This window comes from Ictidomys tridecemlineatus, chromosome 3 (assembly GCF_052094955.1).
Source record: "Ictidomys tridecemlineatus isolate mIctTri1 chromosome 3, mIctTri1.hap1, whole genome shotgun sequence".
NCBI classification, from domain to species: domain Eukaryota; kingdom Metazoa; phylum Chordata; class Mammalia; order Rodentia; family Sciuridae; genus Ictidomys; species Ictidomys tridecemlineatus.
In genome coordinates, this window is record NC_135479.1 from 101,892,406 (window position 1) to 101,906,704 (window position 14,299).

Here is a 14,299-nt window from a genome sequence, read left to right on the forward strand (position 1 = left end):
AGAAAAATGGGCTAAAAAAAACCCAACCTTGAACACTTTTTAGAGGAGAAAATCCAGCTGACCAATTAGTATATGAAAAGGTGTTCAACCTCATTTGTGACTGGAGAAATGGAAATTGAAATCACAATGAGAATCTCAGCACATGCAAATAATATTGGCAAAAGTGTAAAATCTGACAGTACCAATTTTTGGAAAAGAGATAGAACAACGGTGGCTGTTATTTGCCTCTAATTGAATTGGGAAATCATTTTGACGTTATCGAGTGAAGTGGAAGATTGGTATACCTTGGGATCTGTCAGTTTTACCTCTGGTATCAAAATACATGCATAATAAAGCTGGGCATAGGGACACATGCCTGTAAGCCCATCTGACTTTGGAGGCTGAGGCATGAGGATTGAGAGTTCAAAGCCAACTTCAGCAACTTAGTGAGGTCCTAAGTATCAGTGAGACCCTGTCTCAAAATAATAATAATAATAATAATAATAATAATAATAATAATAATAATGGGTGGGGAATGTAGCTTGGTGGAAAGTGCCCCTGGGTTCAGTCCCTGATACCAAAAAAAAAAAAAAAACCCAAAACAAAAAAACAAAATGTGTAAGAATATCCCTAGGACCCTTGTTTGTAATAACCAATAACTGAGAATAACCTATATTTCTTTTAACAATAGAACAAATGAACAGTGATAAATTCATACAGTGGAATACTATACCTAGATTATAGTCATTGCATTACATCTGAACACTGGGATGAGTATGAATCTTAGAAACAATTTTGACAGAAGCAAGACAATACAAATACATAACATATGATCCCATTTATGTAAAATTCAAAAATGGGGAAAAATAAACTTCTGTATAGATAAAATGATAACAGTCACATCCTGGAAGGAAGTGTTGCTCTGGAGGACACTGAGATGGGCTGTCTGGGGCAGCAGCTCTGTGCTCTCTGTCCCCTGACCTGGGTGGCCACTGGGGGTGATTGCTTTGTAACAACTCGTTAATGCATGGCTTGCCTGGGTGCATTCCATGTCTCATTATGTTAAAAAGTGAAAACATGGACTTTATTTCCAGATGCGATAACGCTTTCTTAAAATAAATGGCAATGTTGATGCAAAAAACAGGTTGTTTCGTGGCTTAGCTCTAGGAATTCCTCCATCCATTTTGGTAAGATTCAAGGTTAGGAATAGATGGAGTTAAACCGAACCTTTGCTGTATGGTGAAATGTGGGTTCAACCCCTCCACGTGGAGTGTGACCTACAATAGCTGATGGAGCTTGGGACTGTTGCTGGGCTCCGTCAGAAGGCCACTCTCCACCAGAGGTGCCCGTAGCTTGGGACACTTGCTGCAGTCGCTTTCTCAGAACTGCTCTCCCCTGATGAAGTCAAATGTCATAGTGACACTCACCCTTTTTAAGTGTGCAGTCCTAACACACGATCAGGGTGTGAAAGGATGTCGTGGGGGACTGGTTTTGCCTTCTTTGGTTTTGTTTCATAGTAATATGTGTAGGACGTAACAAGGAAGAACGTCAGAGTCCCCCAGAGAGCTCTCCTCGAGTTGCACTGTGGGTTAGGGACATACTCTGAATGGCCGTTGGGGCGGCCCCTGCGGGTGGAGCAGGTCAACATGGCCGTGAGGAAGTGGCCTGTCACCAGGGCTGTGCTGTCTGGCACCCTCTCTCCCAGTGCAGGTGGTGACCAGCGAGCTCCTGGAGAGGCACTACAAGAACGGCCGCAAGTTCCTGACCTCGTTCCCAGATGGGACCACACAGATCTTGTATCCTTTCCATCAAGGAGAGAGATTGCCAGTTCATTCTCAAAGAAAGAAAGATGATGAAAATACTGGGAAGTATGAAGAAAAAATATCACCCCCCAAATTTTACTTCCCAGAGAAAAACTGGTGACATAAAATACATCTTTTTATACTTTTTTCTATCTACAAGCACCTATACAGTTCTTTAAAATAAGTTCCTCAACTGCTTATTGTAGTTTGTAACTGAGATGAGTATGAATCTGATGAAACTGTAGATCAATAACGTCCTGAATAGTGACATGCGAGGACGTGGAGAGGCGAGGCCACTGCTGTGACCATGCGACCTCATGGCATGGGCCTACTGTGCTTCCTCCAGCCTACTTCCTGCTGTCCTGGGGAGGTGGGCGCCACTTTGTTGTCATGCTCCACAGCTGCCGGGACAACTCTGGTGCACACTTACCACTTACTTCCTTGAATTTAGTTCCTAGGGGTAAATGAAATTCCTCACCACATCTCTTGCCCTCTTACTCTATAGCGTTGATAGGTCTTGCTCCCCAGAACATGTGTGCTGCTTACACACCCATGAGCAGCAGGTTACTTTTTAATGCCCCAATCCAGTATCCATTCCCTGGAACACTAAGTCACTGACCACTTGGGCTGGTGCCTGACCGCCAGGCCACTGGATATTCTGACATAAAAGCCACTCCCTACCTCTTGCTAACTCTAGGAAGGTTTTCTTTTTCTTTTTTTTTGTGGGGAGGAGGGGGGACCAGGGATTGAACTCAGGGCCACTCCACCACTGAACCACATCCCTGCCCTATTTTGTAGTTTATTTAGAGACAGGGTCTCACTGAGTTGCTGAATGCCTCGCCGTTGCTGAGGCTGGCTTTGAACTCGCGATCCTCTTGTCTCAGCCTCCCGAGCTGCTGAGAGAAAGTTTTCTTTTTCATGAGGACTTTTTCATGAACTAAGGAGTCTCCCTTTATAAAAGACAATCATTTTTAGTCATAATTTCCCAAATGTTTAGCCAAACCCTAATGATAAACCAGAACTTTCACAGCAGAGGAGTCCTAATGCAGTCTTAGTTCCCTAGGTTCTATGAGAAAAAGAGCAGGTTTCATTTCAATTACATCAGTACATATAACTTATCCAACTTTTATTATTGTCATTTAGTGTCCTGATTTTAATTCTTCCTAGCCCTCTTGAAGGCTGTGTCTGATTTTCAAAACGATTCAGCCTCCATCCAGTGTCTTCTTGGTCTTATGACTGGCCTCCATGTGGACCCAGCATTGACATTAAGTGAATTTTCCTCAGCATACCTTATCCTTTTTGATGTTATCTAAATGGAATGGTTTCCTTTATTTCACTTTCAGAATGTTCACTGCTAACTTACAGAAGTGCAGTTATTTTTGTATATTGAACTGGCAGCCTGCGACCTGGCTTACCTTGTTCATCAGTGCTGACCCTTCCACTGTGTGGATTCCTTGGGATTCTCTGTGCACAACATCATGTCATCTGCAAACACAGCTTTATTTCCCTTTCTAATTTAGGGGCCTTCATTTCTTTTTCTTTCCAAACACTCTGTGGCCAGACTCTCTGGTACCACTGAGTGGAGCAGAGCAACAGGGTCCATGTTAGTTCTGACCATAAGGAAAGCAAGCAGCATCTCGTGGTGAAGCACGACTTCAGCTGCAGTGTTTCTATAGGTGCCTTTATCAGGTGGAAGGTGTTCCCTTCTATTTGAAGACTGTTGTTGAGTCTTGCTATCATGAAAAGGTGTTGAAGTTAATAGAAGGTATTTTCCTGTCCTCTGTGAGATGCTCATGTGTTTCTTGCTTTTTTTCTGTTAATGTAGTATATATTACATTGATTGATTTTTTTCAGATGTTAAACCAACCTTGCCTTCCTGGGATAAGCCCCATTTTATCATGGTGCATAAATTTTACATATATAAATTCTGTTTGCTAGGGTTTTGTTGAGGAATTTTACATCTCATAAATATATTTTGATCCACATAAAAGACATAAATTATTTGGTATTAACAGCAACTCCCATGCAAGAATGCTTTATAATTTTAAACAGTTCTCTCATAAATTGAACTTATTCCCAGTAGAGTCACAGACCATTAGAACAACTCATATGACCTTATCTGATCTCAGCTATCCATCTGGAAACCTAGCCATCATCCAAGTGCCCAACAAGATAAATGGCTTCACGTGTATAATCCAAGAAGACGTGCCCATGAACCCTGCCATCCTGGCGCTGCTGGACTCCTCGGGCAGAAGCTCCTGCTACCACCCCAATGGAAATGTCTGGTAGGCCTCTGTGTTCTTTCTGCTGTTGTTTGTCCGTTTGATTTTGTGACTTTTTAAAAAGGACAGGAATGGCTTTAGGATGATCTCAGTTAGTGGTCTTTAGGTGACGATGCCCAGCACAGAGCTGTTTTTGGTGTATGCTATTCCATAAGCTTTTTAGCAGGAAAATTCCACCAACTATACAAAACCAAGCTTGTCACATTCTTTCTACTCGAAGTAAGAACATGTGAACCACACAGTGTGGTCCCTCTAGGGACTGAGGACTGGAGCCTGGACAGTCTCAGGAGCCTGTGCTTCATGGTGGGGTGATGCCCATCTGTGGAAGCAGCTGTTCAGGGACAGTCACTGAGGGCACTGCCACAGCTCACCAGGAGCGTCTGATGGCACAACCAGAAGAGGAGTGTGCCAGCAGTCCCCTGAAGGACCAGGACCCTGACCCCGGGCTGACCAACTGAGCACGAAGTTCATGACATCCTTGTGCTTCATTTAGCCTGACAAAGTGAAATCTGGCTTCCAACTTCAGATACAAGTTTAACATCCCGAGATTTTCAGAAAGAAATATTTCTCTTTATTTCTAGGCATAATGATCTCACCTGGGAAACTTGGAGACTGCCCTTCTTGAGGAAGCTCAGGATGAATTATTTGTGTTTTCAGTCCAAAGCAGCACCACGCACACTGGATATGATTGGCAGTCATTCTATGTCACCTCTGGTGGGGTGCTTTAGTAACGCACACCACAGTGGCTGCTTCCTGCTGGCTGTGTGCAGCCCCTATCCTGAGAGGGGGCTCCCATGGGTGTGGTGGTCCTGGGTGCTCCCAGAGCCCCTTCTGAGCAAGTGGCTTGCTGGAAGTTCCTCGAGGCACACTCTGAATCTTTGCCATTATATAGCAACATATCTGTTCAGGGTAAAGACTCAAAGAATGTTTGCTAAAAAAGTAAAAAAGGGCTAATTTATTCAGGGATTTTCAGCCAGATATTATTTTCACTCACATTTCAAGGTAAAACTAAATCTCCCCCTTTCCAGATCAAACAAGAGAATCACCTTAGTTTTTAATTAGTGCTTGGTTAGATGACTACCAGCCATAAATCCTGGGAATATGAGACATTAGCTACCTTGTCTTGGGAGACCTCATGGGCAGTTCATAATAGTTTTGAAAAAAAAATAATTCATTATCAAATTAAGCCAACTTTCTCAGTGCCCAGATGCTCTCTAGTTCAGGATGGTGATCCTGGTTGGAAGAAGGTGACTGAGTAGGATGGATGGTAACTAGTGCCACCAGATCTGAGTCAGCACAGGGAAGCTGACATGTAACATGGTAAAACGTGAGGCGCTCCGAGACTGGAGAGGTGAAGCCCACCTCTGCCTTCTCCACTGCAGAGATCTCTGGGTGTTCCCTGAGCCTCTCCTGTCCACTCAGGCAAGAATCAGTTCCCCAGAGGGGCACCTGGCTCTTAGTTGTTGGACACTGTGAGACCAGTTGGGGCTTCCCCAGAATCTCCCCACTGGTCTTCATTTTGACCTGATGGAGATCAGGTGCTGGTCTGTGCTCCTTCAGGATGGGCCTTCTCTCCTATAGCCGCTCTCTCTAGACCAAACTCCCTGCTCCATCTCCACCCCTCCAGCCCCTCTTTGGACCCACCATCAGACCACAACTGGTGATTAGTGGGCAAGTCAGTCAGAGTGGGACAGCTCCCGGGATGACCTGAGGTCCCATCACCTGTGCTCTGGCCAGGACAGGCGAATTCCAGTCCTGTACAGCGGTGTCACTATCTGTAGTTTCTGATTTCCTTCCAGGGTGTTCATCAATCTCCTGGGAGGTCAATATTCAGATCAAGCTGGCAATAGAATAAGAGTCTGGAATTGGTCCCGTTCTGTGACGTCCTCGCCTTTGGCTTCGTTTAAGCCTGTCTTCTTGGCTCTGAACCACCACGTTGGAATTCGAATCTTAGGGCAGGACAAAGTTTCCATCACTTTCCTAGCAATGGGACAACAGGCAAGAATCAGCGTTGGGACCAAAGTGAAGGTAGGCACATCTCTAAAATGGGCTAAGCGTTTCAGCTTCCAAGAGTAAAGCAACGTGCTAGGTGCCATTACTGTGGGCTGCACTGTGCCTGATCCCCCAGGGGCCGGGGAGCTCAGTGACAGCCACAGCAATTGTCTCAGGTGGACTGAGGCAGCCTCACTGTGTCTCCTGAACCCCTCCATCAGACCTGGTCCAGGGAGCACGGCTGGAGCCTTGTGACTGCTGGAGCTTGGGCTTTAGGGTTCCTGTCTGCTTCTCGCCCTGCTATGGCATAAGCCCTGAGCTTGGCCAGGGGACTTGGTCTGGCTGCACTCAAGACCAAGCACCTCCTTGGAGACACACGCCAGACCTCCTGGGCCTTCACCCGCACTGAGCACGTCCTTCTTGGGGCTTTCTGTGACCTTGCCTCTGCCCACCGTGTTGATCGGGCTGCCCTTCCCACTGGATGGTGGGCTCCCTGAGGTGGACCTCCACACTATTCTCCTCTTGCCCTGCTATCTTGCTCAGGGCACAGCCCAGAGTGCACCCCTGGATGGCAGTGGTGCCTGTGGTTAAGGACACAGACTGCAAGTTCCACAGTCTTGAGTTCCAAACTCCAGTGCTGCTGTTTGGCTGAGTGAAAATGAACTTCACGCTCTCTTCCATAAGCTAGTTGACCCTACCCACAGCCACTGCGAGGATTAGTATGCAGAGTGCCAGGGGTGGTTCTTGGCACCCACCAGCCCTCAGTCCTATTTTGTATTTATTTAGAGACGGGGTCTCACTGAATTGCTTAGGGCTTTGCCATTACTGAGCCTGGCTTTGAACTCACGATCCTCCTGCCTCAGCCTCCTGAGCTGCTGGGATTACAGGCCTGTGCCACTGTGCCTGGTTTCATAGAATTTGTGTCTTTCTTTGACGATAATATTCTCTCAAATCCCTGGGGAATTACATATTTTATATATATGCTTATATACATTGGATGAGAGCTCCACGTGTCTGCATAAAGGAGAGTGTGCTGTCCTGGGCTCCTGTGCAGCGTGCCCACTGCTGTCTTTCCTTGGCACAGTGGGTCCATGCACACATGCACACTGTGCCCATCGTGGACAGGCACAAGCTGTGTGCACATTTCCGCCACTGCCTGCGAGCCCTTCTCTGTGGGCTCTGGTGTCTCCACAGGAGGGCCTGATGCCCTTCATACTGGCCGGCTCTCAGTTGCGGGCTCCTTTTTGCCTTTGAGACCTGTTTTCCTGCGTGCTCTGCCACCGGCTGCAATCTGAGCAGGGGGCTGCTGTTGGGGGCACAGAGCCCAGTGCAGCGCCAGCTGTGGCCACCAGTGGCCCGCACAAGGGGCCTACACGAGGGGCACGGAGAGGGCTGCCTCCCATGACCATCCCAGGGTCCCCATCCTTGAGGATCCCCATCCTCGAGGGTCCCCCTACCTCTTACTCGGCGGAGCTCAGGGCGTGTGTGTGCTGGGTTAGGGTCTCTGGCCATGAATCCCTACAGAGAGTTGCCTCTGTGTTTTGATTTTCAATAATTCCTTAAAATCATCTCTGGGGACGAGATCTCATCAGAACCATCCCTGACGTGACCTCCGAGTGGCCTTCCTGGTTTGGGGGCTGGACGGTGGACAGGAGGTTGGGACTTCTCCATTCCCCTTTGTCCAGTCGTCCTCTCCTCCCTGGTTTCCTTTCTGTGGAGGGAGGGCCAATGCAGAAAGATGCCACAGTCCTGCCTTCTGCAGGTAAGCAGTCCCTCTGCTCACGGTGACAAGCTTCTACCCACATTTAGAGTCCCTGCTGAGGCCCCAGAGTGGGAGAGCAGAGGCCACACAGGCTAAAGAGAGGTTCACTTGTCACCGCCTGCAGAGGTGGGGACACACTACGAGAAGGCAGGGAGGCTGGGCAGCCCCAGGTCGGCCTTCTCTGGGGCAGGACCCCCCTCTGCCCCCAGGCCGGCCTGGCACGGCCCGGGGGCACTCCCCAGGCAGGTCTGCCCCAGCACCTCTGCGCTCCCTTCCCTGTGACCTGGTTAAGATGCTCGAGTAACTGGCAAGCGCTGGTTGCTCTCTAGCCCCAAGCGGGTCCTAGGGACACCACTGTCCCGCTCAGGGGTGACCACAGCGCCACTCCACACTCTGACCCTCCTTTTCTCCCTGCTGCTCGGAAGGTGGCCCTGCCTGAGGAGATCCCAGTGCTGTGGTACGTGAGTGGAGAGGACCTCTTCCTGCTGGCCAGCTTAATCAAGATCCGCAGGCTGTTCCACAGGCTGCAAGGTGGCGCAGCCTTCCCCTCGAGCCAGGTTTGGGGAAGACTGAAGCAGCCTTCCTACCTTTCTTCACTCTGTCTAAAACTACTTGCCCTCTGTCACAACTCAGGGGCAAAGAAAGATATCCTGACAACTGTCAGAGACAGAATAAAGGAAAACATTTAAACAAGGGGGAGATGCTCTCCTTGTTTGCTATTTTCATATTCTTACTTTGCATTTACTTATGTATTTTCTTTTTTCCATATCATTGTTTTGTTAAGGTTTTTTTTTGTGGGGGGGGGTCTGATTGGGAAGTCTCAAAGTCAGGGTACTACATGACTAGGAAATCCCAAGGTCCACACTCTTCTCTGCACTCTGAGTCCAGACACTTCCTGGTGGGGACCACTCACTGCCCAGTACCAGACAGCAGCAGAGCACCCTGGGGTCACAGCAGCCAGGAAGGCGGGGACAGGGAGGGGCACTGTGGCTCACTACCTTGGGGAAATCCAGAGGTGACTCCCGCCACCCGCCATGCAAGAGAGGCTGCAGGACGTCTCCAGGAGGCCGTCACAGCATCACACCAGGCGTAGGAGCCTGGGAGCCACAGGAGCAGCCTGACTTGCTCCTCTCCTGCACCCTCAGGCAGAGGCGCTGGGCGTCACAACACATAGGCAAAGTGGCAGGAATCCCGAGGGGCCTGCTGAACCTGCAGTGGCCATCTGGCAGTGCCCTCAGCCATCAGCGAGAGCTGGATGTGGGGGAGCCTGATGGCCTGCTAGCAGCACCTGGACCCCACTGCGCCTGGAATCCCCCAACTTGGTGCTCTGGTCTTTGAGGGGCGGAGGAATGCAGCTCGGGGGCCCACTCCTCAATTCCGAATTTGGCATTAATGTGTGACGTGAGGGGTTAGACTACCCACCATTCAGGGCTCAACAAAACACCAAATTCTTCCCCCAATAGCCAACAGAAGGGGAAGGATAAACAGGAGCAGGGACTGCCGCAGCCCTGAGAGGGGGCTGGGTTCACTCGTCCCCATTTACCGCCTCGGGTTTCCCTTGCTGTCCAGGAACTTGGCTAACACTGAGGATTGTTATATTATTTCTTAATTTCTACTCTTGGAATCCCCATTGCTGCCTTTATGAAAAATAAGTTTCTAGACTCATCTCTTAATCGATGCTAAGTGTCCTTTTTATTTTTGCTTCAGCCTCTTCCTTTTGATTGCTGAGTGAACTTTTAATTTACATGAAGTGAAACGGAAATATTAATTAAGCTTGAATGTATTGTGTAGCTCTAAAAAATAGCATATCATATCAAAGCCCTCACTGAAATTGGATTTCGCACATCATTAAAAACTACTTTAGGTTCAAGGACCATAGAAGGTGTTATGAGTCTTGATTGATTGAGATTAGCAGAATAATGGACAACATCTTTCACCGAGTTACTTCACGTCAATGCCAGAATGTTATTTTGAATTACTTTTAATACGTTATAAACATTGCAAATAATAAGTGTTGCTTCTTTAAAATTCACTAAAAATGAAAAGGTTCCCCAGGTGAAAAGCACTCTCAGGTAGTCCCGACGTTCGGTCTCTTGTCCTAGGAAGACAGGAAAGCCCTTCACCTTTGGGGTTGCTCCTTCCCTGGGCTGCAGCAAACAGCAGGATACCCTCCCGGGGTGCCAGTCAGCTGACCTCGAGGGAGACAGCAGATGGTCTGCCACTGCCTTTTGGCAGGTCCGTCAGGCCTGTGAAATGCCCACTCGGGTGCACACGCGACTGTAAAACAGGCCTTGCCCAGACGATTTTGCCCAAGTAGTCTGACGTGTATCCAGAGCACACATTAGAGGCATTTTGACTTACAGTGGTGTTTCCGGCTCAGGGTATCTTTAATTTACCATGGGCTCACTGAGATATAACATCATCATAAATCAAAAAGTCTCATATATCTACATATGCCAATTAGTGTCATATTTCAAGACAGTTCTATTTTTTGAGGGCTTAATTATTAAAAATAACGATAAATCTTATACTGAACATCTATCTAAACCAAAATGTATTGGGTATGCCTTAAAGTTGCCATATGGTAATATCGTATTAATTGAGGGAAAAGAAAACACTTTAGCTGGGTGGATTTTTCAGATGTCATGTTAAATGTGGGAGCTGCTCTGAAGAAACGCGCCTTCCAGTCCTGACGCAGGGGTCTCTGATCCACTACTGCACTTCATAGTGACTTGGGCGTCGTCCCAGCTCTGATACCAAGACGTGGCTTCAGGTACCTATCCCTTGTAATCCTTCCCCTTCTGCCTTATTTGGGTAGAACTTTCTAAGAAACAGCAAGGTGAGTGGAACTTGGTTGTTTGAATTGGGCCTTTGGGTGGTCACTAGGACCAGGGAAGATCATCTGTGTGGTGCCTCTGACTGGATACTTGTGAGCAGATGAGCCCCCTCACAACACGTGTGTGCACCCCGTCTCCAGCCCCGGGACACCCTGAGCTGCCCCAGACCTTGCCAGGGAGAAGGCCATGTGGCTCCTGGACCTCAGACTGGAGGATAGCCACAATAGACCTCCTTCTTGGTAACAGGCCAGTCTGTGGCGCTGTGTCATTAGCACACAGCCGGCCTGCAGTCTGAAGCAGGCCAGGGAAAGGGTGTGTGTCTAGGCCACGTGGAGAACCCCCCAGGGTTCCTACTGCTCCTAGAGCTGCGGTGGTCCAGCAGCAGGCCGCTTGCAGAGGCAAGGGAGAGGAAGTCTCTGTTCACTCCGCTCCTCATATCCCAGCTCTTAGGTGTGGCACTGGAAAAGGAATGACGAGCTGACATCCACCAGACTCTTCAGCAGTGGCACCCTGAGGTGCCATTTCCAACAGGTCTCTGTTAAGAAGAGGGACAACACACCAGAAAAATCTCGGCCTCTCGATCTCCTGTTCACAGAGAAACAGTGCAGCACCTGCCAGGCTCTGAATGGAGCAAGGTGTCCACCAGAGGCAACCATGCTCCGGAGCAACGCTGGGCGTGTGTGCGACAGCGTGGGCTGCAGGTAGACCACCTGGATCTGCCTGGAGCACCTGGCTCTCTGGAGTGGAGCAGGCACTCCATAGGAACAGGAGGTCCCCACATGCCAAGTTTTCACTCCAGGTCTGGATTCCATCCCATGTGTCCAGTGTCTATCTGTTTAATGGTCACTTACTCAGTGGCAACGTTGTACCAAGGACTAGTGAAACAAGCTAGAAACCACAGGTCCTTGACCTCGGCCAAAAAGAGACTCAAAAAAAGCCATAACAAAATAGTCAAATAAGTCACAGAAAGAAGTATAGAGACAGCACTTGCCCAACTGGGACAGAGGTCATGTGGAGGCCAAGGGGGGAGGGTCAGAGAAGGCCACAAGTCCTGATTTTAGAAGAACCTTAGACCTTGCCCAGGAACAGCGGCTGACCCTGGGGCATGCTGGCATTGTGCAGGACACCAGCGCCTGCAACAACCCCTCAGCACCCAGGGGCTGTCCTTGACTGGGCCTCAGGAGGAGGAGAGAAGGCCTGGAGGCCCAGGCCTCCCAGGCTGGGGGAGGGGGCGCCTGGCCTAACCCAGAGAGCAAGGGTCAGCCACGGGCGAGCCAAGGTGGGCGCTCCTGGGCCCCTCAGGACACGGCCCTGCGGAGGCTCTGCTCAGGATGCTCTAGGGTCCTCTGCTCTCTCCCGTGTTTTCACACAAGCTGGCAGCCCAGCACTGGGCTCTGACTCTTCGACACTCAGAGAAGCCTCCTAGGGCAGCAGCCTTGCATGCCCGCGAGGGCAGGCAAGGAGCTATTCGGAGGAGCAGGCTGCACTAGTCATGGAGGCGGGAAGCAGGTGGGAGGCCCAACCCCACCTGCACAAAATCAGATGACGCTTAGGGAACTACTCCATGACCACAAAGTAGTGTCAGGATTTTCTGCAGATCTATAACAAAATAAGAGCCAGGAGGTAGGACAAAATAACCCTCCTTCATCCGCACCATGCTTCCAGCCAAGTCTCACCAAAACCCTGCTCACTTCCAACAAATACATCAAGCCTAGAAGATGGCAGCTACAGGTAGCTCTGTGCTAGGGTGCGTGTCTAGCACTGGCGAGGCCCCGGACTCCATCCCAGCAAGGCATACAATTATGGGAAGTGCCTGAGGTCTCCCCTTTAACCAGGAAAGGGAGTCAGTGAGTCCAGGTCTCAAAGGTCCTTCCCTCGGTTCTTTGCCCAGGGCCTCCACCACCCGCTGTGTGCCCCATGGCAAGCCAATCTCCAGGAGCCCTAGTGCCTTCACTTCTCCTGGTTGCAGCACCTGACTTAGTTGGAGCTGCTCTAGTGAACCACCATGAGTGGCTGTGATCATTTCTAGTCCTGGAGACTGCAAGTCAGGTCAGAGGGCAGGAGGCGCAGGCTCCAGGCTCTTCTGAGCCACAGACTGCCACCTTCCCACTGCATCCTCACAAACTGGCTTTGTAAGACGCACCACACTACGAATGGAAGACAGTACACAACACAAATTACCGGAGAGGTTTTGCTTTATTACAAAAGGCTGTGGGTTTATATAGACCTAAGGAGAAGTGGCAGGGCTGAGGTAGATAACGGGTAACCCATTTATTGGCAAGCTCTTCCCTATGTCAGTTCCAGAGCCCAAGAAGTTAATTCTTATTGAGGCTAAGGTTCCTACCCACAGGATTTGAACATTGGCGCCGGCGGGAACGTTTCGCGCCAGTGAAAGAAAAAAGAGGAGAAAGAGGGTCGTTAGGCGCCATGTTGGGGTTTTTCTCTGGGGTGCTGCTGCCGTTATATGTTTTTATAGGAATATGTTATATTCCTCCCTTTTTGTTTTCTTAGGAATTGGAGCATCATTGGTCAGATCTGGCTACTTCCGGCTGTGCGGGGGCGGCGTAGGGCCTAGAAGGGGAAGTGGAGGAATGTTCGGGGGGCAGGTCTGGGGATATCATGGCAACCAGAAATAAAACCCAGTGGTTATAGACAGCTACTTCCGTAGGGATGAAGTCTATGAAAGTTCCCTGAAACCACAAGTCGTCGATGGCATCGAACCAGTCCTAGATGGAGGAGATAGTTGGTATCAGCCACTGGTCCTGTAGCAGAGACTCTAGGAAATACTGGAAGCGTTGCCTTGACATGGCGTCACCAGCACCTGAAGAAGATCAGAGCGAACAAAAACAGGATGAAGATAAAAATTAAAGCAAAGGTCAGTTTTTGGCAGAAGTTCCATGTTGGGGGACTGACAGAGAAGAGACCAAGGGCCATGAGGAGGCTTAAAAGGACATAAAGACTCAAGAATCCAGGCTGGCAGATTAAGAGGTTCTCCGGGCTCGTTGTCTCCCACTGTCCGTTGCAATCCATCGTGCCTGGTAGTGAGCTTCAGCAATGAGTGAGCTGTTCTCTTGAAGATGTTGGGGGTTCATTGGTCATCAGAGGCTGGTAGTACTTAAGCAGAAGCTGGTTGAAAGTTTGGTTAGAGATCTTCCGTAATTGGCCCTGTAGGAAGCAAAGCAGACAGGGCAGGAACAGACACATCAGGAAAAGGAGACATATGGGCCCTAAAAGAGGCAATAGCCACGATTGGAAGTGTGTAAAAAGAAGGTGGCAAATGGGTTTTGGTTTGGTGGATTTTTCAAAGCGGTAGCCAAGTCAGTGAGCTTGACTACATTAGTTTCCACAAGGCCTGATTCACTGATGTAGTAATAGCATTCTTCCCTCAAGAAGAGACAGCTTCCACCTTTTTCAGCTATAAGTTTATAGCTCGTCGATTTCGAAGAGTAACTTGAGCCAAGGATGTGACCTGCCTTTGTAAAGATGCTAGAGATTCTGCTGTAGAAGTGAGTGCTTGTTCAAGTTTAGAACTTAAGTCCTGTACAGCCCATAAAAAGTGTCCTAGAGCTCCACCAGAAATTCCTGCTCCCGCTGCAGATGCAGCCAGTGAGAGACCCACCAGTATTGGAAGGAAAGAAGCCCGCT

At 49.1% G+C, this 14,299-nt stretch overlaps 1 protein-coding gene across 1 annotated transcript in view; it reads left to right on the forward strand.

Moving 5' to 3' along the window:
* The window catches only part of Erich6 (glutamate rich 6), a 33,059-nt gene extending 24,546 nt beyond the window's left edge, over window positions 1-8,513 (forward strand). The window contains exons 11-14 of the mRNA XM_078043560.1: window positions 1,690-1,775; window positions 3,911-4,066; window positions 5,863-6,091; window positions 8,243-8,513. Of these exons, the coding sequence (XP_077899686.1) occupies window positions 1,690-1,775; window positions 3,911-4,066; window positions 5,863-6,091; window positions 8,243-8,506 (735 nt within the window). The 3' untranslated portion in view covers window positions 8,507-8,513. The remainder of the gene's footprint in view (window positions 1-1,689; window positions 1,776-3,910; window positions 4,067-5,862; window positions 6,092-8,242) is intronic.
* Window positions 8,514-14,299: the final 5,786 nt, after the last annotated feature.